Raw genomic sequence first — 24,819 nt, forward strand, 5'->3', positions numbered from 1 at the left:
AAGCGTAATATTTTACAGTATAACAAGCAGCTTACTATTCAGTTATATGATTTGGGAAGAAGACATAAAGTTTAGACTTTCTTCTTCCTGGTCCAGTGTGGGACAGATTACATATCTATCTGTACACACACATTTATGAAAATACACATATATCTCTTCATGTATTTAAACATACATACATACATACATGTATCTCAAAAATGTATAGACAAGTGATAAATACTCAAATAGCAAGAATGAAACAGAAATGTTTTCATAATATTGTCAGACATAAGTTTTTCTCTGAGTTGACGCTTTGTGTGTTTATAAAACCACAGGAGGGCAAAGCTGGTGTGGTTTATCTTCAGTCTTCACTTATTCACAGCTGCTCACTAGTAGCAATAATAATAATAATTATCACTGTAACTTATCCTCATTTAAAAAGTGAATAACAATTTTTAAATTCCATTGAAAAGGAAAAGCAAAGTTTACTGGCTGCATTGGGGTGGGTAGAGAGGTTCAATTAAATATATATATTTTAAATATAACATCAAAATTTTACGAGATTAAGATACACATCATTTAAAATGTTCTGTGGTGTGTCTGTATCACAGTTATTTGATTTACTTTAAGGATTAAAATATCATTAATTTTTTCTCTTTCCTTGTTACGTGTTTTCCTTGCCTTTGGATTAAACTGTTCAATAGTTTCATTATTTTTTATAGGTGCATGAGAGATTAGTGTTGAAGCTAATTACTGACTGCAAGTACCCAGTACACTTTGTTCTGATAAATAATTTTCTTCTCACTTTGAAATAAGTAATTTAAAATTTTCATTGAACATTGATTTTTTTAAAAATATTTAATTAATTTATTTAGACTGTGCCGGGTCTTAGTTGCAGCACACAGGATCTTTTAGTTGCGGCATGAGTACTTCTTAGTTGTGGCATGCATGCGGGATCTAGTTCCCTGACCAGGGATCAAACCCAGGCCCCCTGCATTGGGAGCGTGGAGTCTTACCCACCGGACCACCAGGGAAGTTCCGAACACTGATTTTTAAGGGATGAATTATCTGAAAATTCAGATAAAAACTGAAAACCTAAATAAAATTGAATATGCTTGTTTGAAATTTATATATTCCTACATTCAGTTATTTCTCAAGTTGGCAGAAACTTTGTATATATACAAACTATTTCCATTTGGTTTTAATTGGATTCTTATGAGTGTACCTAAAATAACAGGAAAAGTCTATATTATAGATGAAGAATTATCAAATGTAATTGTGGAAAATAAGAAAGTATAAAATTACAGAGTAGGCTCTGATGTCCTACTTTATAAGTCTATCACTTTTTTAGTATCTTTATATTTCAGACAATTAATGTCCAACATCTCTAGATTATCGCTGAGAAAAGGAAGATAAAATATACAAAACTATTAAAAATTTTTCATTTTGAGGCCTTTGAGGTCTTGAGCAAGAAAATTGGTAGATTCTTTGAACTTCAGGGTTTGTTTTACTATGTTAACCACATATGCAAAAGACAATAGCCCTGAAACTCTCCTCTTTCCTACTTAACTCAAAATTCAAAAATCCCTTTGGAACTGAGACCACTCTTGTAATTCCTTTGTATTCCATATTGTACTTGGTGCTTAATAAATACTTCATGAATGAGCTCTCAAGGTAATTCTTTTTCCTTGATTTCTATCAACTTTTACTTTAAGAGTCTTCTCAGATTTTCATAGGTATGATGAGATTAGTGCAGTAGTTACTATGTTCTTTCTTCTATTTTTATCCAAATGTAGACCATTTTGGATCTGCCTTATCTAAGTATTAAAAATATCAAAATTCTTTAAAATCTGTAATGTTATTTATCTTAATGCACTTTATGACATTAAACAGTCATCTCACAGACTACCTGACATTTACATAATTTAGACATATCTCTTACTGGAGTTCTTGCTTTTGTATGGCTCAGATTCACTTAGTGATGTTGTATTTAGAATATTGGATTAATGTGTCTGCCAGAACATTCATTAAGTATAGAACAAAATTTCAAGATGACTCATATTCAGATGTCCAGTGCAAAGAACCAATTACTTTTTTTCTTCTATATTTAAGGCCATAGTTTCCCTAAGGGTTCAGTTAAGAACTGCATGTATTATTTTTTGCATATATTAAATATTAGGCTTCAAGAAAGGTGGCTATAGATTAATATAACTCTACTCACTGAATAAAGTACTTTAAAAACGAGTTTGTATTTCAGATAGTGAACTTATATCTTGCAAAAGAACTAATTAAATATCCAGAAACAGTGTTATTTGTGAAAAATGCCCATAAATTCTAATTTTTTTTAGTGTAATTTAATTGATTAATAACAGATTGGGCCATTGCTTAAACAAACAGAGACGACACGGTCTAGAGCATCAAGTGAAGAGAAAACTTAGTAGCTATTCTGTTAATTCAGATCCATAAACAGGAAAACTAGAGAATTTATAATATACAATTTAGAAGGGATTACCGGGGTTGACTATACTCTAATTAGCAAAACTAAATAATTATGACTTTCTCCCTTTGTTCTGATAACTTGGTTTATGCTTCCATTGATTAATTCAAGAAACCTATATATTATTATCAAGCGAATGGGCTAAATAATCTTACGTAAAGCAGGGTCTACAAGTAGGAATCTAAGTCATGACAGACCTCTTTTATTCTGGGCTCTGAAACAGCCCAATCCATTGTCAACCTAGTACTTCAAGCCACAGTAAGCAGTCCATGAGAGGTGGGACTCAAGATGATACCTATTTGCCCTTCTAGTTCTTAAGAGTAAAGGTTTGACTAATGCCCAAAGTGTAAACATCCCTTAATCTGACACAATCAGAACCAGTAAATGGTCAAATGATAGAAAAAGCGGTCTATTTTTAACCGAAACATTCATCACCAATCTTTTGATATAGGACCAAGGACTTTTCTTTGAGTTCTGTTCTGGGAATTGGAATTCCAGATTTACTTTCCTATTTAATCCACACTAATGCTGCATCATCTGAGATTTCCAATTTCAGTTTCCTTATTTTGGAGCAATAAATAGGTATTTGCAAAACAATCTGAATGCAGATTCTTTCTCCATTGTCACTGTAGTCCTCCCCTCCCCTTGCTAATAATCTTTTCAGTTATCTCTCCACATATAATTCAACAGCACTCTCATTTTGTCAATTCATCTCTGTGAGTCTTTCCAAAGCGTCAGGTTCGTTTTCACAGGAGTAACTTTCTTTCACACTTAATATGTCATTTAAATCATGTAAGTTTGTATATAATAACATGTGGCTGGAAGAAGCTAATTTGGGACCAAACCAAGACCTCTTGGTAAATGTAAAACTCACCAGAGGGAACTGCTGAGTATGCATGGGTGTCACCCAGTAGGTTTAAGTAATGCAGCAGGGAAAAAAACATATACTCCTATAAGGTATCCCAGACCTGTTGCATCTGAATCCCTTGAGAATTTTTTTAAATGTCTCAGCTTATTCTTATACACATTCAATTTGATAAACACTGCTGCCATATTGTAGAGTAGTTGCTAACATTTAACATAAGGGGAAAAACTGCCATACAGTAGAACAGCAATTTCCAGGGTAATTCCAAGAGAACCCTGTTGAAATACACTCTTCCTTCCTGTCACTAGTGTAGTAGATATTTATTGCGTTGCAGTTTTAATTTTTTTTAATTAAAAAAAAATCTTCCTGGTATCAAAATATCTTTCCTATGTGAGGGTAATTCCCTGTGAGCTTGGTGGAAAGCAGGGCTTATCTCCCCCACAGAAGGTGAATGGATCTAGGTATTTTGTTCCTGGGGTACAGGCACATGACCTAAGTTCAGTCAATTGGATGAGCTCTCCTAGGATTTATATCTGAGAGAAGTGAGACAAAGATGTAGGGGCAGTTCAAGATTATTCATGCTAGTTGTGGATTAACATTCTGGCAATGACAGAGCAAGTGTTAAGAGACAGCAACGCTGCTGTGGTGGAGAAGTATTCTCAATGAAATGGTGGCAGTGGGAGTGTCTGAAACATCAATGTCCTAAACATGTTGCTAAGCAGAATCTTGGCAGTACTCTATGATACTCAGCTTCCCTTGGTTACTACCTTCTTCTCAATGTTTTTCATCACTTCTGTAAACTATTACATGTACACGTAGTCATATATTTACATATATACACTTTCAATAAATGAATGTTTTTTCTTAAATTAGATAAAATTAGTGTTTGACTGGTACAACCAAATGTACACCTTCTTTGAGTCAGGTACCTGGGGAACCCTTTTGACCCTCTGATACCCATGGCTGAGAGCCATGGGCGAATGCATCTTCTTTTAGAGTTCCCAAAGCAAAGAGCTGATGTTTCTACTATTTACAGCAGTTTTGCTCCCCAGGGATGATCGTGGGGTACTTTAGGGTTAATGACTGAATGCATAAGAAAGTTTTCAGAACTAAGAAGTATATGGAAACATATGTGACAAAATGTAACAACATGGCTGAGTTTTATGGGTTTTGTCTTCCATTCAAATAGCAAATATAAAATAATATGATGATACTCTTTTGGGAAAGGTCTCTAAATACAGCAATTTATTTTTTGTATGCAGCAAGCTAAATGGTTTTTAGTACACAAAGGAGAAATAGTAAAAGATTAGCTACTTCTGAAAATGGGCAGGAGAAATTATCCTTCTCATGAAAATTTAAAGAAGATCTTTTTGTTATCCTCAATTTGTTTTTAAGGTAAAGCAATTTATCAAGGTGAAAAAATTCTACCATAATAAAGATCAACTGACTTAAGTTGTATCAGCAACTATCCCAAATTAAGGTTCTCTCTTAAACTGTGATGAAAGAATCCTAGTCACTGATCTTCAGCTAGAATCTAAGTATCTGTAATTTTAAGCTGATTTGTATCCAATTTGGGTAGAAATGGATATGAGTGTTTGTCTTACATAATAGCTTGCCGCAGCCTACTACTTGAATCATGTAGCATATGGAAAATGTGTTTAGCTTCTTGTAGCATTTCACAAACCAAAACAATCTATTTCTATGCATATGGCTTGTTTACAGTCATTATAAAAGTATTACTGTGTTGCTTACTAGTTAGAAAAAGCAAATGTTGGCACATTGCAGACTCCATTGCACTGGTCTTTAAGAAATATATGTATTGCTTTCGAGTTAAAAAAAAAAAAAACACAGTAATTGCATGTCTTGTGCTTTAGACCCAAACATTATTTTTAGCATGTATTTTTATGCTTCCACATGATTTCTCTTCTAGATATTTTATACTAGTTATGGCTGAAGTTTTATGTAAATATATTAGAGATTGTGCTCATGCTTAAATGAACTGTCATTGAGGGATTAATACTGTAACCTTTATGAGCATGTTTTATTAATATCTTATCATTAAATTGAATATTAATAACATTTAACATTTAATAAACATAGAATGTGTATATAGGAATGTATTTCATGCCAGTGGGTTTTGAATATGTCAAAAGGTCACTATGCCAGCCCCCCACATCATTAAACTTACTTCTCATAATGTATTAATTGCACTGGTACAGCACATTGAAGGGGCAGTTCTGGATAAAAATGATTGTAATATCTTTGTTTGCCAGCATGCTGAGCAGTATGCCCTCAAGAAACAGAAGTGTTTCATACAGCTTTTGAAAATATTTTTGCATTCTTAAATTCTGGAAATATATTTGCCATAAAATGATTTATAATGAAACTGAGAATTAGAGGAAGAGAATTCAAAACTATGAATATTATGAGAGATGATTAAATATTTTTATTATACTAATTTGGTTATTCTTAGTGGTAAAGCAGTATAACTTGCCTACAAAGGAATACTATTTTAAATGATTAAGTAATTAAAATATACTTTAAACTACTTTTATCCTCAAAATAGTAAACCAGTTTTTATCTATCTATCTACCTACCTATTTAAATCGTTTACCAGGAATTTAAATATGTTTGATAGGTATCCTGACAGTAAAAACCCACTCCTTTTTTTATGGCAATTAAGGATTACGTTAACAGGAAAAAGTAACTTTTGTACAGCTCTGTCATGTAGGACAATACATGTGACCATCTGAGGCAGTTTCATCTTCATCTGGGAAAATTCCATGGCTATGTCAAGCTTCCTCTCTATTAGTTGGTTTCTTTTACCACCCCCTCCCCAATTTAATAATAAATATAAAACTAATAAAACTTATATTTAGGGAAACTTTCATTAGGTGTTTTGCTAATTCTATTTTGTTTGTCATTTTGATATAATAACAATTTTTACACATAAAACACATGTACATATGTCTATGTATATACATATATAATTGCTTATTTTAACATGGCACAGTGGCTACTTCTGAAAAGCTCTTTAATTTTATGAAGGCTGTGGAAATATCAAAAGGGAAATCTCTATTTCAAGGCGTATTCTCCTTGTAAAAGTAGATACACATTTTTCTCAGAGTACAGCTCATAGCCAGGTCATTGCTCATGACCCACTTGCCTCTTCATTTGGAAGATGTTTTTCTCCCTCCTATATCCAGGGGATATATGTTTCTTAATACAAAGTTTATACCTGAATTCAAGGATATTTGGAATATAAAGAATATCCTTCTTGCACTGCTCTAATTCATAAAATGCCAAGTATATTCATAAGTACAAAGATTAAGGATATTGGATTATTAGGGATAGTTCCCATTTCAAATAATAGGTTTTGAAAAAAAAATTACTGAAATAACCTCTGAGTTCAAGCATCTTCTGCTCCACTGCTACCCACCATGTACTATTATCAACTGAAAATTTTCTGCAAAGACACAAAATCTATTGTTTTGAAGTGAGTTAATGCTTAAAAGGCAAAATAACCTGAATTGATGTAGTTTACACTGACATTAGAGGGTCTACGAAATTTCCATCACTGAACAAAGCCTGATAAAAATGTAAGGAAGTCAAATCACCATGATTGAAGACCTCCTATATTCACAACACTGAATTAGACCTGATAAAGAAGGAACATATTTCTCAACGCTGATATGTAAAGCAATGATATTATAATATATCCTTGAAAATATAGGGATCAGGGTCCCACAACAGAGGAGAAAAGATGCTGAAAAGATGGACAAGTGAGTATCTTCAGAAACCAGTTGGATATTTAAGGGAAAGAAATGACTTGCAGAGTTCTGTCATGGGTGATTAGGTAGATTTCAGTGTCCATTCACCACCATCAGAGTACAGAGTGGGACGTTCAGGAGAGGCTGAAGTAGTGACGCCTGGATGAGCTAGGAAACAATGGTCCAGAACTCTATATAAAACTAAGGTCAGTGCTAGGGTAAGTGAAAATTAACTAAACCTTGCACTGTGGCCCTTTCAAACAACTATCATTGTGTAACTGACATCTTTGTCAATTTTCATCTGGACTAAGTCGTTCTCTAGGCTTTATATTACAACCAAAGTAACTATTCCAAAATAAAATCTAATAATCTTTCTTTCTTGCTTAAAAACTTTCATTGGTTTCCTACCGCCCATAAAAAAAAGTGTAACCTCCTTAGCTTGGTACAGAAGGCCCGGTAGGACGTGGCCATGGCTTGCTCTGCCAGCTCTTCTCCTACAGCTGCCCACTGTGGCCTTGCACTCTGGCCATATAGAAACACTGGCATTGATCCACTAAGAAGAGCAAGCTGTTTTATAAATCCATACCTTTGCATATGCTATTCCTCCTGCATAGGGTGCTGTCTCCACTTTCTAGCTTGTTTCCTTTCTTATACCCTTGTAACTGGTAATTCCCATCATCCTTCAAGATGAAATTGTAATATTCTCCATGATAAATTTTTCCAGCAGCAATCCTTCTTCCGTTATCACTGGACCTTACATTTGTAATATGACAATTAGACAATTATTTTAATCATTTATATATCTGCCTCTCTTATTAGACCATGAAATTTCAGCTATTTCAGGTGGTTTGGGTTGGAAATAAGTCAAATGATGCAATAATCCATAGCTTTCTACCAAAATGTATTCTTTCTATCTATCAGTGAATAAAAGGAAGCTCTTTAGACTTGCCCACGGCCAAATTCCTCTTTCTCAGATATTTGGATAAATTTCAAGTCACCGTCTTATTACACACACTCTACTTGAGAAGAATTCTAAATGTCAAACATGTACAAAGGGAGAGAGAATAGTATAATGAATCCATTACCCCATTTCAACAATTATTAACTAATGGTCAGTCTTGTTCTACCTGTGATGTCCATAGCTCCACTCTCCTTTTTCCTTCCAAATATTTTGAAGCAAATCCTAGACGTAATAACTTTTCATTTGTAAATATTACTGTATATTTCTAGAAGATAAGGACACTTTGAAAATATACTGATGATACCATTATCACACCTAAAATATTGACAATTTCTTAATATTAACAAATCCTTAATTAGTATTCAATTTTGTACTACTCATTTTTAAAAATTGTTTGTTTGAATAAAGACCTAGTAAAGTCTATACTGGATGGGTTGACATTTCTTTTAGTCTAAAGCAGCAGTTCTTAACTGGGGGCAATTTTGCCCTATAAGAGACAGTTTTGGCAGTCTGGAGACAGTTTTAGTTTTTACAACAGCTGTGGACTGAATGTTTGGGTTCTCCCAAAATATGTGTGTTAAAATCCTAACCTCAATGTGATGGTATTCGAAGATGGGCCTTTGGGAAGTAATCTAGGTTAGATTAGGTCATATACAGGTGGGGCCCTCATGATGGGACTAATGTCCTTATTAAAAGAAGACACGGGATCTCTCTGTGCTCATGCACAAGGCCATGTGAGAATATAACTAGGAAAAGGCCTCTCATCAACAATCCAACCATTGGATTATTGTTTAAGCTGCCCAGTCTCTGGAATTCTGTTATAGCAGCCCAAACTAACTGAGACAACTAAAGGAGGGGTGCTACTGGTACCTAGTGGGTGGAGGTCAGGGATACTGCTAAACATCCCACAATGCACAGGAAAGCTGCCACAATAAAGAATTATCCACCCCACCACCCCACAAATGTCAATAACACAAGGTTGAAAAGCCCTGGTCGAGTGGTTCCTCCTTCACCTATTTATTACAATTTATTCATTGAATAAACTGGGTCATTTGTCCTACAGGATTTTCACAGTATTTTGCTGATGACAGACTGTGGTATCATTTTTATATTTTTCTGTCCCTTGTATTTATTAGCACTTAGATTTAGAAGCTTCATCAGATTTAGATCAATTTTTTAGCAAAAATAATTGATTTCATAGGTAGTACTGTGTACTTCCATCAGGAGGTGCTTACTGTCTGATCCTCTCTCATCACTAGAGGGAACTTTTGATGATCAATGTCTAGATCCATTAATTCAACAGAGGTCCCAAAATGATAATATTGTATTCTTATAATTTCTTAATTTCTTAAAAACATAAGTTTCTTGGAAATATTTTTTACAATGTTTGATATGAAAATAGCATGGTGCATAAAACATTTACTCATTCTGTATTTCTTTTCAGAAATATCCTGTACCACCTTGATGGGAAGACAAGCCAGTTTTCAATACTCCTGGAGGCTTGGGAACACTGCAAGTCACTTGCATCAAATGAGACCCTTCAAGAAGCCCTGTCAGAAGTATTGAACAGCATTAATGCAGCTCAGGTTTACTTCAAAGCAGGACTTGATGTGTTTGAGAGTGTCTTAGTTGGAAAGAACTGAGAAAACTCTCAGCATTTGAAAACGTTTGTTTACAATTCCTCAAGTGAAAGCTCTAATCTGACTAGATTTTCTGACATTGAAGACTTTTTCCCTCCAATGGCTTTTGATATAAGTATAAAGCTATCCTTCCTTTGTATTTTTTAATGTATGTGTAAAAAGAGCATTTTGCACATTTAATATTTTTTCTTATATCTAGATTTCTGATTATGTAAAAGCAAGTTATTGAAATAATACTTAAGATTTATCTATTAAAAAGAAATCTGCTGTATCTATATCTATATATATCTGTATATCTATAGATATAGATATATCTATAGATATATAGATATATATAAAATATTTGGGGGGGAAATTTTCCAAGAAGTTCTGGACAGTCTTCGCTCCTATGGATAAAACACGTAGAAACAGAAATGATTCCCTATGTTAGAGCTTTAGTGACCTAGTTTCTGTAATAGAAATGAAGAGTTGATATGGTTTCAGATTAACTTTCACTATCAAGTATTCAATATGAAGAACGAGTATTCTGACTGAGTGATTGGTTGACCAAAACCACTTTGAATGTGACTATTTTATGAAGTGAAGTGCCTGTTAGTAACACAACTAGATGTAGTAATACACTGGTTATGAAATTGTATTTTTTTAAGTATTAATGGAAAAAAAAAAAGAGCCATAAACATTCCAGGGGAAAATCTCAAGGTAGCTGCACAGAGCAATATAAATGTAAATTTTTTTCCTAACAACTTATAAGGTGACTAGCTTTGAAATCCCTAATATGTCTCAGTTGATTTCGGGAGTGATGTATGTCTTGTGAGGGAGAAAATATTTATTTCTTCCTGTGCTGTTTCTGTTGGAAGCACTGAAATAGAGCTACTCTAAAATGAAAGCATCTCACATTGCTCTTCCTTCATGTACTTTTCTGAAACTCCTTTCTGTAAGGCAGTTTTCACAGAATACCATATAATTTCCACAGGAAAGTAGCAAAGTTTCTCTTTGAAAACCCAAAATATCTTAAAAAGCATCAAATTGCTATTTCTGCCACTAACAAAAAGGACTCCTTATGAAAGAAATAGTTATTTTGATCAACGAAAAGCTCCTTAATTCTACAAAAAATCTTTTGATGTTTTTTCCCTTCTTTATCCTTAATTGTGACTAAGATGACAACGTAGAAAATATTCATGCTTCTACTTTTAGGCAGAAAATACAGGGTTACTATACTTCAGTTCTTCTCTCATGTTGAAAATGAAGCTTTTCATACTGACATTGTCATTGAATGGCCTTAGTACCCACTATTCCCCGAAACCACAGAATTCCATTAGGTGTTTAAACTTTGAGCTTACCTTTAGAAATTGATTTGGTATTTGACAAAGCAATTCCCCTTAGGAAACATATCCTCAGAATATTTCATGTGGATTATTTTTCTCTAACACAACATTGAAACACACGTCCCCATCATACGCCTCCAGAGCAACTTCATAGACAGTGTCTATAGGTCTAAGTCTTCACTTTTTAATGGATGAACATAAACCTAATCTTAGTTTAAAGGGAAACTGAAGTTGAAAGGAGAGAATTAATCAGCATTGATTGATTTATAAAGGTCAGCTGTTCCTACTATAAGTAATGCTTATACGCTCAAGGCAAAGAAGAGAATTGAGGCAAAAGAATTGAGGTAGATAATTCAAGCAGAAATCCATTTTCATCTGAATTGCCTGTGTGCACATGTTTTACATAAGAAATGAAACTACCTTATAATATATATTTCGTAAACAATGCACTTGTGTGTCTGAAAGTATTTGCCATGTTGAGGAGTGTGTATAGGAAAGGGCTAAAGAACCAAGATCCCACAAGCCTCAATGTCAGTGCCCTCTCTCGCTACACAGAAAACAGCAGAAAAGAGGTGCGAGAAATACACATATAGTTGCATGTCAGGTCAAATAACAGAATCCCTTATACCAAAGGATCAGAAATAGTGAATCAAGGTTCAATGTATTCATTCTAGTTCTTCCTTTGGAGCTGAATTTGAAACAAACAAAGACAAATAATTATCAGTTAGGTAGTTTATCATTTTACAACAAAATCCTAAGTAAATTCACTCCCTTAGTTTCTAATAGCATTGAGAGCACAAAACACTTGTGTTTGTATATTTTTGTTTAAAGACTGTGTACTTAGTTAAACCACACTGCACAGATCAAAATCTCAATATTCTGTATTTTTTACTTCTACATTATATGGTATTTGCTACTTGAAGACTGAAGTTAACTCTGGACTAACATTTTTATGAGTCTAGTTAAGAGATGATGTGAAGAAACTAAATTATAATTAAAACAGATGTCCATCAATTATATAAATGCTGCTCTACATCTTTGACTGCAACAAACCTCTTAACTAAGAACATTACTGCTATAGTCTGATTACCTCAGGGTTCCTTTAAATTTATATCATTTAAATTTTTCCCTAATAGATCCAAGTAAATAAAATCCTTTGCACATTAAAATAACAAGTGTTTTCAGTGAATTGGTAGTAGGTTTAAATTGTTGCTGAGATATCTGGGTGCCTGGTACTTCTCACAATCCTTCATACGTAGTATTGTACCAGGACATAATGAATCATAAATGATTATTCTCCCAAGAAAATGTGGCAGATGTGCACCACTGCAATTTGGGTTCAGGCAGGGCACACGTGGGATACAACCCTTTGTGAAAAAGTATAGATTCCAGAGTAAAAGGAAGCCTGAGACATTCTGATCTAAGCCCTAGAATGTTACCTTCAGTCGGGAAAGCATCAGCGTTCCCATCAGATACACTAAGTGCATACAAAGTGATTAAGGAACTGGGGTAGAGTCACATATTCAGTTAGTAGCAGAAGTGCTGCTAGAATTTAAGCTTCTCTGCTTTCTCATGCAGTATATAACGGGGTTATAAATGTTCTTTTCCAGTACACTCTATATAACCAGCCATTCTATCAGATGATGTATGGGCTGGAATCACTGCTCTTTAAATGAAGAACTAGTTCATTCTCTGACTATACCTAACAAACGAAACTGTCCCAGGGAATCCACGCAAAAGGCACAAAGCCTGGGTACTTGTGGGGAGGTGGAGAGTCTCTGCATGACACCAGCAGTCTGGAAGGAGGGTATTAAGTAAAATGCTCTTATGAGAGGACATTTTAGCCCTATATTAAATCAGCAGTTTAAATCAGTATTTCTGATTTGGGGGAAGAAAGCCTAGGAATCTTCGTCTTCAAGCAAAATTTCCCAAACGATCCTTATGCATACTGAAGTTTAAGGATTTCTCATCTACATTAATCCTGGGTCCTGAGAAAACATCACTTGGCGATGTACTAAAGAAACTGAAAAGTCACAATAATAAGAGACGCCTACGGCTTTGCTGTGAATGGCACCATTTTAAAAAGAGGGAGAGAGAGTAACCATTGTATCTCTCAAAAAAGACGCAGACGCAGCTAAAGTCTGTGCCTACTACAGGTCAGGAACTGTTTGAGATTTAACCTATTTGTTTTTTCTAATGAATCCTCATGACAACTCATTTAAAAAAATGAGGAAACTTGGTGGAGTGGCTTGCCCAAAGTTGCACAGCTATAAAGACTGGGTCCAGACCTGTGTTCTTCACGCTGTGTGCTGCAAAAAGTTAAGAAACTTTTGATTATAGAAAGTGATATGATTGAAATTTTTAATGTATTTCTGCACCACTGATCAGACTATGTCATCTGCCACTTCACTGGCTTAATGGAGGAGTTTGAAGAAACCTATGCCATCATTCCTCATTATGGTAGCCCACCCCAACAATGGTGGACATATGTAGGTAACTTAGATCTATAAGAGCATTAAATATAAATGCACCATTGTAGAACACCATGACAACTAGATGAAAAATTATAACAGACCACAAGCTACATCTCATAATTTCCTCCGCAAAATGTCCATATAATTTCACTGGGGGAAAAAAAAAAAAAGACCAGGTTCTGGGATTTACAACCACAGTTTTATATCCTCCTTAAAACACAGAATAACTAATTGACTTCTTATATTACATAAATATTCCATATATAGTAGCTTTCCCCCTTGCAAAGATAGGTGTTACAAAAATAAAATGATGATTCGTTACCATCTGTCCAATGATGAATTGGCATCTTTGCCTCAAATGAAAAACTATTTTTGTAATTAGTAGACCTAGCCAAAAATGTTCTCATGAGATATTGTGTTATATGTAATTACTCCAAAAATTAAGCTTTCTCTGTGGGTAGCACATTGTCATCTCATTGGTTTAAAGGGCTATTTAAATGTGCCTTAATTACACGTTCCTTCAATAGAAAGGAATTACATTTTAAACTGCTAATCCATGTGTTGAGTGGAAGGGAAATGGGTCTATATATTCCAAAAGATAGATCAGCAACCTAATGGTTCCATCACAGGAGCATGGATGCAACCCAGGAGAAAAAAATAGTGTGATATTTGAGCAAAGAAATATTCTACCTAGGTGCACTAGTGAATCTGTATTTCTTGCATGAGTTTAAATTGGTAGTTTAAAAAAGCCTCAATAGAATTGCTATTCGGAAAGTTAACTTCTCAGAGTTTTAAGCACCCCATTAAGTATAAATATTTTTAAGTGTGTTATTTTATGCAATTTAGAATTTCAAGTGATGTAAATTTAAAGTGGAGTTGCAAAAGAAAGTTTTTAAATGTCACCAATTTTGGTCACCACAATGTCCACTGAATTTTCTGTCTTCCCTTTCTAAATATACTCTAGCAATGGGATTAGGATTTTTTTTTTCTTTTTAATCCCGAGAAAGTAATTTTAAGATCTAGTCTTCTCAATATACATTTATCTGTTAATCAGCCAGAGTTTTATTTCCATAATAACATTCCATTACCCTTCAAAGATGTACACTGAAGTGCCTTTAGCATTCCTGGGACCACCAAGAATCTTGAGAGCTTGCTGATTGTGAGATGACATATTTCTTAAAGACATTTATAGTTTCATACTCAGATTGTATCTGAATTTACAAAGCAAAGGATTAAATTGAGGCACTTTCAGGTAGCATTCAAGAGAAAGCTGCTTTCAAATTTTAATATGTTCTGGTTAGCTTGTGTTTGAATTATATAGTTATATAGTTTTCTATAACCAAAACGGTAATTTTGATGTTTTTAGCCAAAATACAATCATCGAGGCCAAAGAAAAGTATGTCTACTCTAACTCCTTAAGCAGGATCTGTCAAGAATTAACTCAGTTAATTGCAGTTAATCCAGGGCCTACATCTAGACAAAGATTTAAGGAGTGTAGACAGAGTCTAACAGTATTCCTTCTAATTCCTTAAACCAATACGCACTGAGGTAGCTTTTCTCAGAAGGAAGCAGATTTTATTTTCCAGTTGCTAATTAATATGTACCACCTCAGTCCCAAAAGGACCACACAGGTGCCTGTACCATGCCATATGTCATGTGCTTTATTCCAGCAAGCTCAAGAGATTAATATACAATCATTATTATGAATTATTATGTTGTATTGAAGTTAACGTAGGTCTTTTTTGTTCTAATTAAAGTACAAACTTGGCATCTGAACAGAAGCTTAGCTATAGAAGTAGAGTTAGAGTCTCTATTTTAATGAACTACATCTATTTTTCAATCCAAATGTGTAATTATTTAATTATCTGGCCTGCTCAGTAAGTTTAACTCTCCAATTTCTTCAAAGAATATTTATTCAATATAGTAATGACACAGACGGACATTCCTTGGAGTGTGCTTTATCTTTTGAAATTCTTAGCCGTTGTTGAATCATACTTTTAGTGTATGTGATAGTGTTTTATTAATATTAATAATGATTTGTCTACCTTTATATCAAGCTGCTGCAAATGGACTGCCTTATTCTGAAAGTCAGAAAAAATGCTATTGCTCTATAAAGACAAGTTTATCATATCTGTTTAACAAGAAATAAAATATTTTATTACACCATTGCAACTAGTCTGCAGGAAACAAAATGGCCAGATGGTTAATTGTAGCTCACATAATTCTATTCCAAAGATGTTATAAATAATTTCATTTATTAAGCTGAGATAGGTCTCTATTAGGTGATTTAGTATTTACATTTCACACAGGAAGGTTTAACGGCAACTATATCCCACATATTCAGACTGGCTACTTGGAGAATATGAATACAATTGTATTCAGAAAAGAAAAGAGCTTTCTAGGACACTTTGAAGGGCTAATTTGATTTTACAGACATCTAGAAAACTCAGCACATCACTGATAATAGTTTCAGATGTGTTTGGAATGTTAATATAAACCATGCATTTTTTTAGCCATGTCAGTAGTATAGCAATATTTAGATACATGAAATTTTATAATGAATAAAATTTCTCAGTTGTATAATAAAAAATATAGCCCTAAAATAGAGAATGGTGGTGAGCAGATTTATAAATTAACTTGGGATAAAATCTGGAGCACAATTTCTCTAATTAAATTTGCTTTGATTAAAAAACAAATCTCTTTCAAGGGGTGTCCCAATTACTAAATTGCACTGAACTGTTATAGTGTTGAGTATTGTTCAAAATAGATTATCATCTGTGATTTGGAAATATTTTCATTGTAAAGAAATTTATTGTCAGTGTCTTTGCTGTGATTGATTTTGAATGACTGATTTAGAGGCATGTGTCTGTAGTTTCTTAATTACTATATAGGGTTGAATGCCTAATTTCTATAATGTGTGGATGCCCATCAGGAATCCAGTGCATTCTATATTTAGATCAATTGTGATTTCAATTTATTTTACAACTTTTTATGTATTATTCACATGATTCAATATACAGCTTACTTAAAAAAGTATGTTGTGATTTGGAGTGACAAAAAATGGATTGGGACATCACATCCATTAAGAATATGAGTGAATATTTTATAGTTGCTTAAATATTTGCACATAATTGAAAACACAGTACTATGAAATGAAGGCATCTTTTAAGGAATATTTTCTAATTCATAAATGCAATGTGTATGTACAGCAAAATGATCATATTTAAAATGCCCATTAAAAAAATATTAAATACAGTTGAAAATCATTGTTAACTGTTTTGTTATAAACATGCAAAATGAATTAGTTATTAGTATGTATTATTAATGAATTATCTTTATGTATTGTGTATTACACCCAAACAGAAATAAGCCTTGCTCAGGGAACACTCTAAGATTTTATCACTTTTTCTTTTTTTTCCTTCCATTCTTTTCTCAAACATGCAGTCCTCATATTGGGCCATTTAGGTTTGTGGTTTGTGCCAAGTTCTAACATCAAGTAACAGCATTTGTATCAACTCCAGTGCTAAGGAGCTTTGTTTCTTCAAATTTGCTCTAAAAAATGTTGTCAGTTCTTTATTGCACAAAGGCATCTCTATTGCATGATGTAGCAGATTTCACTCAATTATTCATTCAGCAAATATTTACAGAGAGCCTATTCTAGGCCAGATACTGTATTAAGTGCTAGAGATACAAAAATGGTGAACACAGTTTTACCTTCTAGGACTGCACAGCCAAATAAAATATAAACTTCAGTTTAACTATTGGCAATACTAGATTCAGAGGGACTCACAGATAGTGTAGTTTATCACAAGGATAATGACAGAGCAGAGATAGTTTAAAGGCACCATGTGTTCAGGCTACATACCTAACTCGCTGGGCCTTCCTTAAGGTTCATTAAGACTAAAGCAGAATGTTCTTATCTCCAATATCGTTGCTGTATGATAACTAACATTTATTGGGGGCTTACCATTGCACCAGGTATACATATACACACACATAAAAATTTTGAAAAAATAATATGTATTATGTATATGTATATTCTACAGAATAACATATATTATTCTAACCGTGAAGTAAAATTTAAATATACAAAATTATATACATATCCATGAATAGCATATATGTATTCAAAGTATAAAACTACAGACTGAAAAAGTAAATATCTAATTTGATTCATGGTAGGAGGGAAACAAGTGCTAAGGATAGGGGTACAGAGTACAATTTAACAGTCATTTCTTTTTTTACAGAAAAAGGAATTGAAGCACATACAATAAAATGGAGGAGTGCTAGATAAGATTTTCTTCTCATTTCTTTATATCCCCCTCGTCAGTTTGGGTGGTGGATATATATGTGTTTGTTATGGAATTCTTACTAGTTTTCTGAATAAAAAATAAAATTCTCAAAGTAACAAATTCCTAATAAGATGGTCTGATCCTGGAGCTCACACTTATAACCACTACCCTCATCTGCCTTTCTAAAGGACACAATTTTTTAAACTCAGTTCCTTTCCTCTCTCCTCCTTCAATTGTACTAATCTTATAAAGGCAGAGGCTTTCTTACAAGGAATTCTCTGACATCCTAAGTGCTCACAGATAGAATTTCAGCACAGTTATATTTCTTGTACAATTTGCTCCTCTTCAAAATTCTTCCTTGTGTTAGTAAATACACTCGATTCTCTAACTAAAAATAGGAATCTTCCTTGATCCTTGATTTTCCTCGCTTCCTACTTCCAATCTATCAGCAAGTTGTATTGGCTTTGCTGTAAAATATAGCCCAAACTTGACATTTCTCCATCTCCACTGCCACCATTCTACTCAATGCCAACCTCTCCTCTTCCCTGCACTGCACTAAACATAATAAGTATTTAAAGCAAAGGGGATTTTAAAAAGGAAAATGATTACAAAATTATCGAAAGGGCTAACAAAAATGTGAAGCTACCATTTCTCAGAGATCAGTAACTGCAGGAAACCACTACTGACCTGCACGCAGGAGCAGCATAAAGGAGGAAACCTGTGATGGCCCGGGAACCAACATTCTACTCACACTCTTGGAAACTTTACTGCTGCTGCTGGTGGAACCACTGCTCACAGGGCTTAAAGAACCACCACAAGGTTGCTGAGTCTGGGAGTCTGCACTTCCTCTACCTCCCCTACTAGAAGCAGGAAAAAAAATCTTCCACACTTCTTTGACTTTTACTCTCTTCTGAGTGCCTCTCCTTGGCAGATCAAACTGGAATCCAGCTGGCATGAGAGGCTCTGAAATGTGAGTTTCTGCTTCCAGCCCCAGCATTATAGGGGAGGATGTCAGTGGGTGGGCATGGGACCAAGTCCACACACATCATGGCTACTGCAATCTCCAAATGGCTCTCTGTTCTTCTTTGAATGTATGAATGAATGAACATACCTAACTCATCCATACATATGTATTAAGATCCCTTGATTATTTTCCCCCAAATCTGTGGATGTCACTTAATCTATAATAAAATAACTTGAAGTGACTTTAGTGTAATTTCCCTATACCACTTCATAACAAAATGACTAGCTCCAAGGCAGAGCTAAGAGAGCAAAAGACATGTAAGCACATAGCTGTAGTAAAGCCTTAAGTCTTATAATGGAGACCTAAATAAGGTGATAAGAGAGCAGAGAGTAAAAATACTTAAATCCTATAGAAGCCAAGAAAGGTTTCTCAGGAGAAAATATTTGAGTTGAGTCTGAAGAGTGAATAGAAGTTCTGTAGGGGAAAAGGAGAAGAATGTCATTCCAGAAATAGGGAGCAGTATATGCAAGCCACGCCAGAAACAAAAGACAGGGCATTCCCATACTTTTCTCCTTTGAAGTCTATTTCTTTTATCTCAGCTTCAGCAAAAATTATGATTTAATACTGTGGTTTTTGTGGGAAGAGCAACCTTTAGACTGCTTATTTACTATTGATAGTTTAGATACTACTCGGGATTATAAAATACTTAAAGTGACTAAGTTACATATAACACATATTGAAGAGATTTCCATCACAGTAGAGAAGTCATAGTGGTTTCCCACCATCTTCAGCATAAAATCCGTATGTCTTTTGATGATATTCAAGATCCTCCACAGATGACTCCCACCCCTACCTCTTCCTCTGTGTTTGCCTTTTCTCCCTCTCATGTCTTATATACCAGCCAAATTGAAGGGCCTGAATTTTTCCAACTTGTGCTGCACTTTCTCAATACCTGTGTGACTGCTTTCGTTCTTTCAATAAGGCACCCCCCAGCTCCCAATTCCCATACGATGCACATCTTTCTTTTCCAAAATAAATCTTATGAAGCCATCTCAAACTTCTGTAAAAAGTTATTCAAACCTCCCTTATAGCACAAAAGAAAAAAAAAAGCTCACACTCATACCTGTATCCCTGCATCTTTAGATGCAGAGGGACAAAGAATCACTAAACAGTTGAAAGAAGCCTAAAACAGAACTGAAAAAAAAAAATCAACAGATGCCTAAGAAAAAAGAGGTAATTCAAGGAAAAGAAAATCTCCCCAAACTGTTAATCAATATGTATGATAATTTGAGGAGATATTATTTTCACAAAATATAATGGCAATAATCATAAAGCAAGGAAGGTTCTTAAAAATAAAATATGATTATGAAAATAAAATAGTTCATAAAATAAATGTAAGAAGCTACTGTTCACAGTGACATATATATATATTTATATACATAAATTTATATATATTTATAAATTTATATATATATATATATAAATATGTGTGTGTGTGTGTGTGTGTGTAAGGAAGCAAATATAGCAGAGAAGGAAAAAAACAAATATCAATCCAGGAAGTCCAACAATAATAAATGAATCAACCAGTTCTCACATTCGTAAAGAATTAAATGTTTTGAAAGCCTACAAATAATAAATGTGGAGGGGGTGTGGAGAAAAGGGAACCCTTCTGCACTGTCAGTGGGAATGTAACTTGGTTCAGCCACTATGGAAAACAGTATGGTGGTTCCTTAAAAAATGAAAAATAAAGCTACCATATAATCCAGCAATCCCACTCCTAGGCATATATCCAGAAGGGATGAAAACTCTTAAATCAAAAAGATACGTGCACCCCAATGTTCATGGCTGCACTATTTACAATAGCAAGACATGGAAGCAACCCAAATGCCCAACAACAGACAATTAAGAAAGCTGGTATATATATACACAATAGAATATTACTCAATCATAAAAAAGAATGAAATACTGCCATTTGCAGCAACAAGGATGGACCTAGAAAATATCATACTAAGTGAAGTCACACAGAAAAAGAGAAATATTATACCTTATCACTTATATGTGGAATCTAAAAAATAACACAAATGAATTTATATGCAAAACGGAAAAAGACTCACAGACATGGAAAACAAGTTTACGGTTACCAAAGGGGAGAGGGAGGCAGGGAGGGATAAATTAGGAGTTTGGGATTAACAGAGACACAAACTACTGTACATAAAATACATAAGCAAGGAGCACTTAGTATATAACATAGGGAAAATATTCAATATCTTGGAATGACCTATAATGGAGAACAATCTGAAATTATATATATGTAAAACTGAATCACTTTGCTCTACACCTGAAACTAAACACAATATAGTAAATCAACTGTACTTCACTAGTAAATAAATAAATAATAAAATGTAAAAATTAAAAAAAAGAAATAATTGTTTTGGAAATTATTCTCCCGCTATAAACAACTAGAAAACAAGACCCACTATATGAAACAAATATTTTTCTGGACATTAGACAATAGGCAACCCAGAAATAAGATGCCTGAGGGAAGATGAACAAGTAATGTGAGCCCTGTTATTGCCCCTGCTTACTGCCTAAAGGCAGTAGGTTAATTAAATACAAAGATGAGAATAATAATGGGGGGAGGATATTGGACAAAGAGTTTTCAATATCTGGAGACAGGAACCTTTGATACTGATTTATATATGTTGGGCGGACTTCCAGGAAGCTACTAAAAAAGAATCACCAGAAAACAAGAGTCTGAACAAGCTCTGGGTTGGGACTAGTAGAGAGAATTTGTAATATCCAGGGACTTGGGAAGAGTAGTCAAAAGGATAACTCCTTTGTAGCAAGCAAAACTAATCCTAGGTCAAAGGCTGCTCTGGACACTTCCAAATCAAGCTAAAACCAAGCCTTAAAAGGATTAAACTAACCCTTAGTAATTTAACTATATGCCTGAACAAAGCACAACACACTAGGAATACAAGAAAATCTAGTATCCCAAAATGTAAGAGCTACATACAATGTGAAGCATCCAATAAGAAACTGTCAGGCATGCACAGGAGCAGGAAAATACGACACATAATAAGAGTAAAAAACAATCAATGGAAAGAAACCAGAAATAAAAAGTTAGGGAACTAGCAGATAACTATATTAAAAGTATATTATAACTTTCTCCCTATGATCAAAAATATAAAAGAAATATAAAATTTATGAGGAGGTTATTAAAGGAGGTTTATTAAAGACTTAAACTTCTAGAAATATGGAGAAATAAAAGATACACATATATACTCAAAGGATTAATAGTAAATTACATACTGAAGAAAAAAGTGAAATTAAAATCTTGCAATATTATCTACCCAAAACAAAGTAGAGAGAGAAAGAACAAATACTGAAAGAGAAAAATAAACAGAGCAACAGTGACCTGTAAGTCGATGTCAAGTGATCTTATATAGCAGAAAATGCAACTGGTGGTATAGAAGGAGAAGAGACATGGAGAGCAGGTGTAAATGTTTGTAGAAACAATGAAATAATGACCAAAATTTATCAAATGATGAAAATTATAGATCTATATTTTCAAAAAGCTAAACAATCCACAAGTGAGATAAACATAGAAAACACACAAAGGCAAAGATTGTCAGAGTGGTTAAAAAGCAAAAACCAAACTATATGCTGAATATAAGAACCAACTTTAAATATAAAAACATATATAGGCTAAAATGAAAAGAATGGGAAAAGATACAACATGGCACAAATTAAAAGAGAGCCCAAAGAGTTCTTTTATCAAGTGAAATAGACTTTAGAACAAAACATATTCAAAAAGACATTTCAAGCAAGGGCAGAAATAACAAGCAATACCAAAGAGATACAAAAAGTCGTAAGAGAATACTATGAACACTTAGATGCCAAAAAATTGGACAACCTAGAATAAATTTCTAGGAACATAAAACATGCCATGACTGAATCAGGAAGAAACAGGTAATATGAACAGACTGATCACTAGGGGTAAAATTGAATTGTAATTAAAAAAAAAAAAAAAAAAAACCTTCTGGCAAACAAAGGTCCAGGACCTTATGGCTTCATAGGGAAATTTGGGAATTCCACCAAACATATAAAAAATAGATAATACCCATCCTTCTCAAATTATTCCAAAGAATTGAAGAGAATGGAAAGCTTCTAAACTCATTCTACAAAGCCACTTTTACCCTGATATCAAAACCAGACAAAGACATTACAAATAAAATTAGGAACCAATAACTGTGATGAATATAGGTGCAAAAATCATCAAAAGACTATTAGCAAACCAAATCTAAAAATACATAAAAAGGATCATACACCATGATAAAGTGGGATTTACTCCAGGGATGCAAGTGTGGTTTAATATTTGCAAATAAATCAATGTGATACACCACACCAACAAAGGAAGGATAAAAATCATATGATCATCTGAATAGACACAGAAAAAGCATTTGACAAAATTCAACATCCATTCATGTTAAAAACTCATCACAGTTGGTATAGAGGGAACACATCTCAACATAATAAAAGTTATGTGACAAACCAACAGCTCACATCATACTCAGTGGTGAAAAGCTGAAAGCTTTTCCTTCAAAATCAGGAAAAAGACAAGGATGCCCACTCTTGCCATTTCTATTTAACATAGTATTGGAAGTCCTAGCCACAAAAATCAGACAAGAAATAAAAAGGTATCCAAAATTTAAAGAGAAGAAGTAAAACTGTAACTATTTGCAGATGGCATGATACTATATATAGAAAAACCATAAAATTTCCACCAAAAAACTATTAGAATAAATGAACTCAGTAAAGTTGCAGGATACAAGATTACTATGCAGAAAATGTTGCTTTTCTATACACTAATAATGAACTATTAGAGAAAACAAACAAACAAAAAACATTTAAAATTGCATCAAAAAGAATAAAATACCTAGGAATAAACTTAACCAAAGAGGTGAAAGATCTATATGCTGAAAACTATAAAACTGAAGACAATAGAAAGAAATGGAAAGATATCTTGCACTCTTGGATTAGAATAATTAATATTATTAAAATGTCCATACCACCAAAAGAAATCTATAGATTTAATGCACTCCCAATCAAAATACCAATGAAATCTTCCACAGAACTAGAAAAAATAATCCTAAAATTTATGTGGAAACAGCAAAGATCTCAAATTGCCAAAGCAGTCTTCAAAAAAAAAGAACAAAGCTTGAGGTATCACACACCCTGACTTCAGACTATACTACAAAGCCACATTACTCAAAACAGTATGGTACTGGCACAAAAATGGACACAGATCAATGAAACAGAACAGACAGCCCAGAAATAAACGCATGTACCTATGGTCAATTAATCTATGACAAAGGAGGCAATAATATACAATGAAGAAAAGACAGTCTCTTCAATAATTGGTGCTGGGAAAACTGAACAGCTACATGTAGAAGAATGAGATGACAACATTTCCTCCCACCATAGACAAAAATAAACTCAAAATGGATTAAAGACCTAAATGTAAGACCTAAAACCATAAAAGAGAACAGAGACAGAATACTCTGACATGAACCCTGGTAACATTTTTTTTTTTTTTTTTGGATCTGTCTCCTAATGCAAAGGAAAACACAGCAATAATAAATAGGACCTAGTTAAACTTAAAAGCTTTTCCACAGAAAAGGAAACTGTCAGCAAAACAAAAAGACAACCTACTGAATGGGAGAAAATATTTGCAAATGATATGACTGATAACAGATTAAGATTCAAAATATAGAAACAGGTCATACAACTTAATATCAAAAAAACAAAGCACTCATTAAAAAAAAAAGGCAGAAGATCTGAATAGACATTTTTCCAAAAAAGACGTACAGATGGCTAACAGGCACATGAAAAGATGCTCAACATTGCTAATTATTAGAGAAATGAAAATCAAAACAACAATGAGGTAACATCTCACACCAGTAAGAATGGCTATCATCAAAAAGTCTAGAAATAATAAGTGTTGGAGGAACCATCGTTTATGCGTAGAGAAAGGGGAACTCTCCTA

General features: G+C 33.8%; 1 protein-coding gene across 1 annotated transcript in view; it reads left to right on the forward strand.

Annotated features, from left to right (window-relative positions):
* Positions 1–18,816, forward strand: part of NAALADL2 (N-acetylated alpha-linked acidic dipeptidase like 2) — a 1,061,651-nt gene extending 1,042,835 nt beyond the window's left edge. The window contains exon 14 of the mRNA XM_033429498.2: positions 9,520–18,816. Within this exon, the coding sequence (XP_033285389.1) occupies positions 9,520–9,718 (199 nt within the window). The 3' untranslated portion in view covers positions 9,719–18,816. The remainder of the gene's footprint in view (positions 1–9,519) is intronic.
* Positions 18,817–24,819: the final 6,003 nt, after the last annotated feature.

Source organism: Orcinus orca, chromosome 5 (assembly GCF_937001465.1).
Source record: "Orcinus orca chromosome 5, mOrcOrc1.1, whole genome shotgun sequence".
NCBI lineage: Eukaryota > Metazoa > Chordata > Mammalia > Artiodactyla > Delphinidae > Orcinus > Orcinus orca.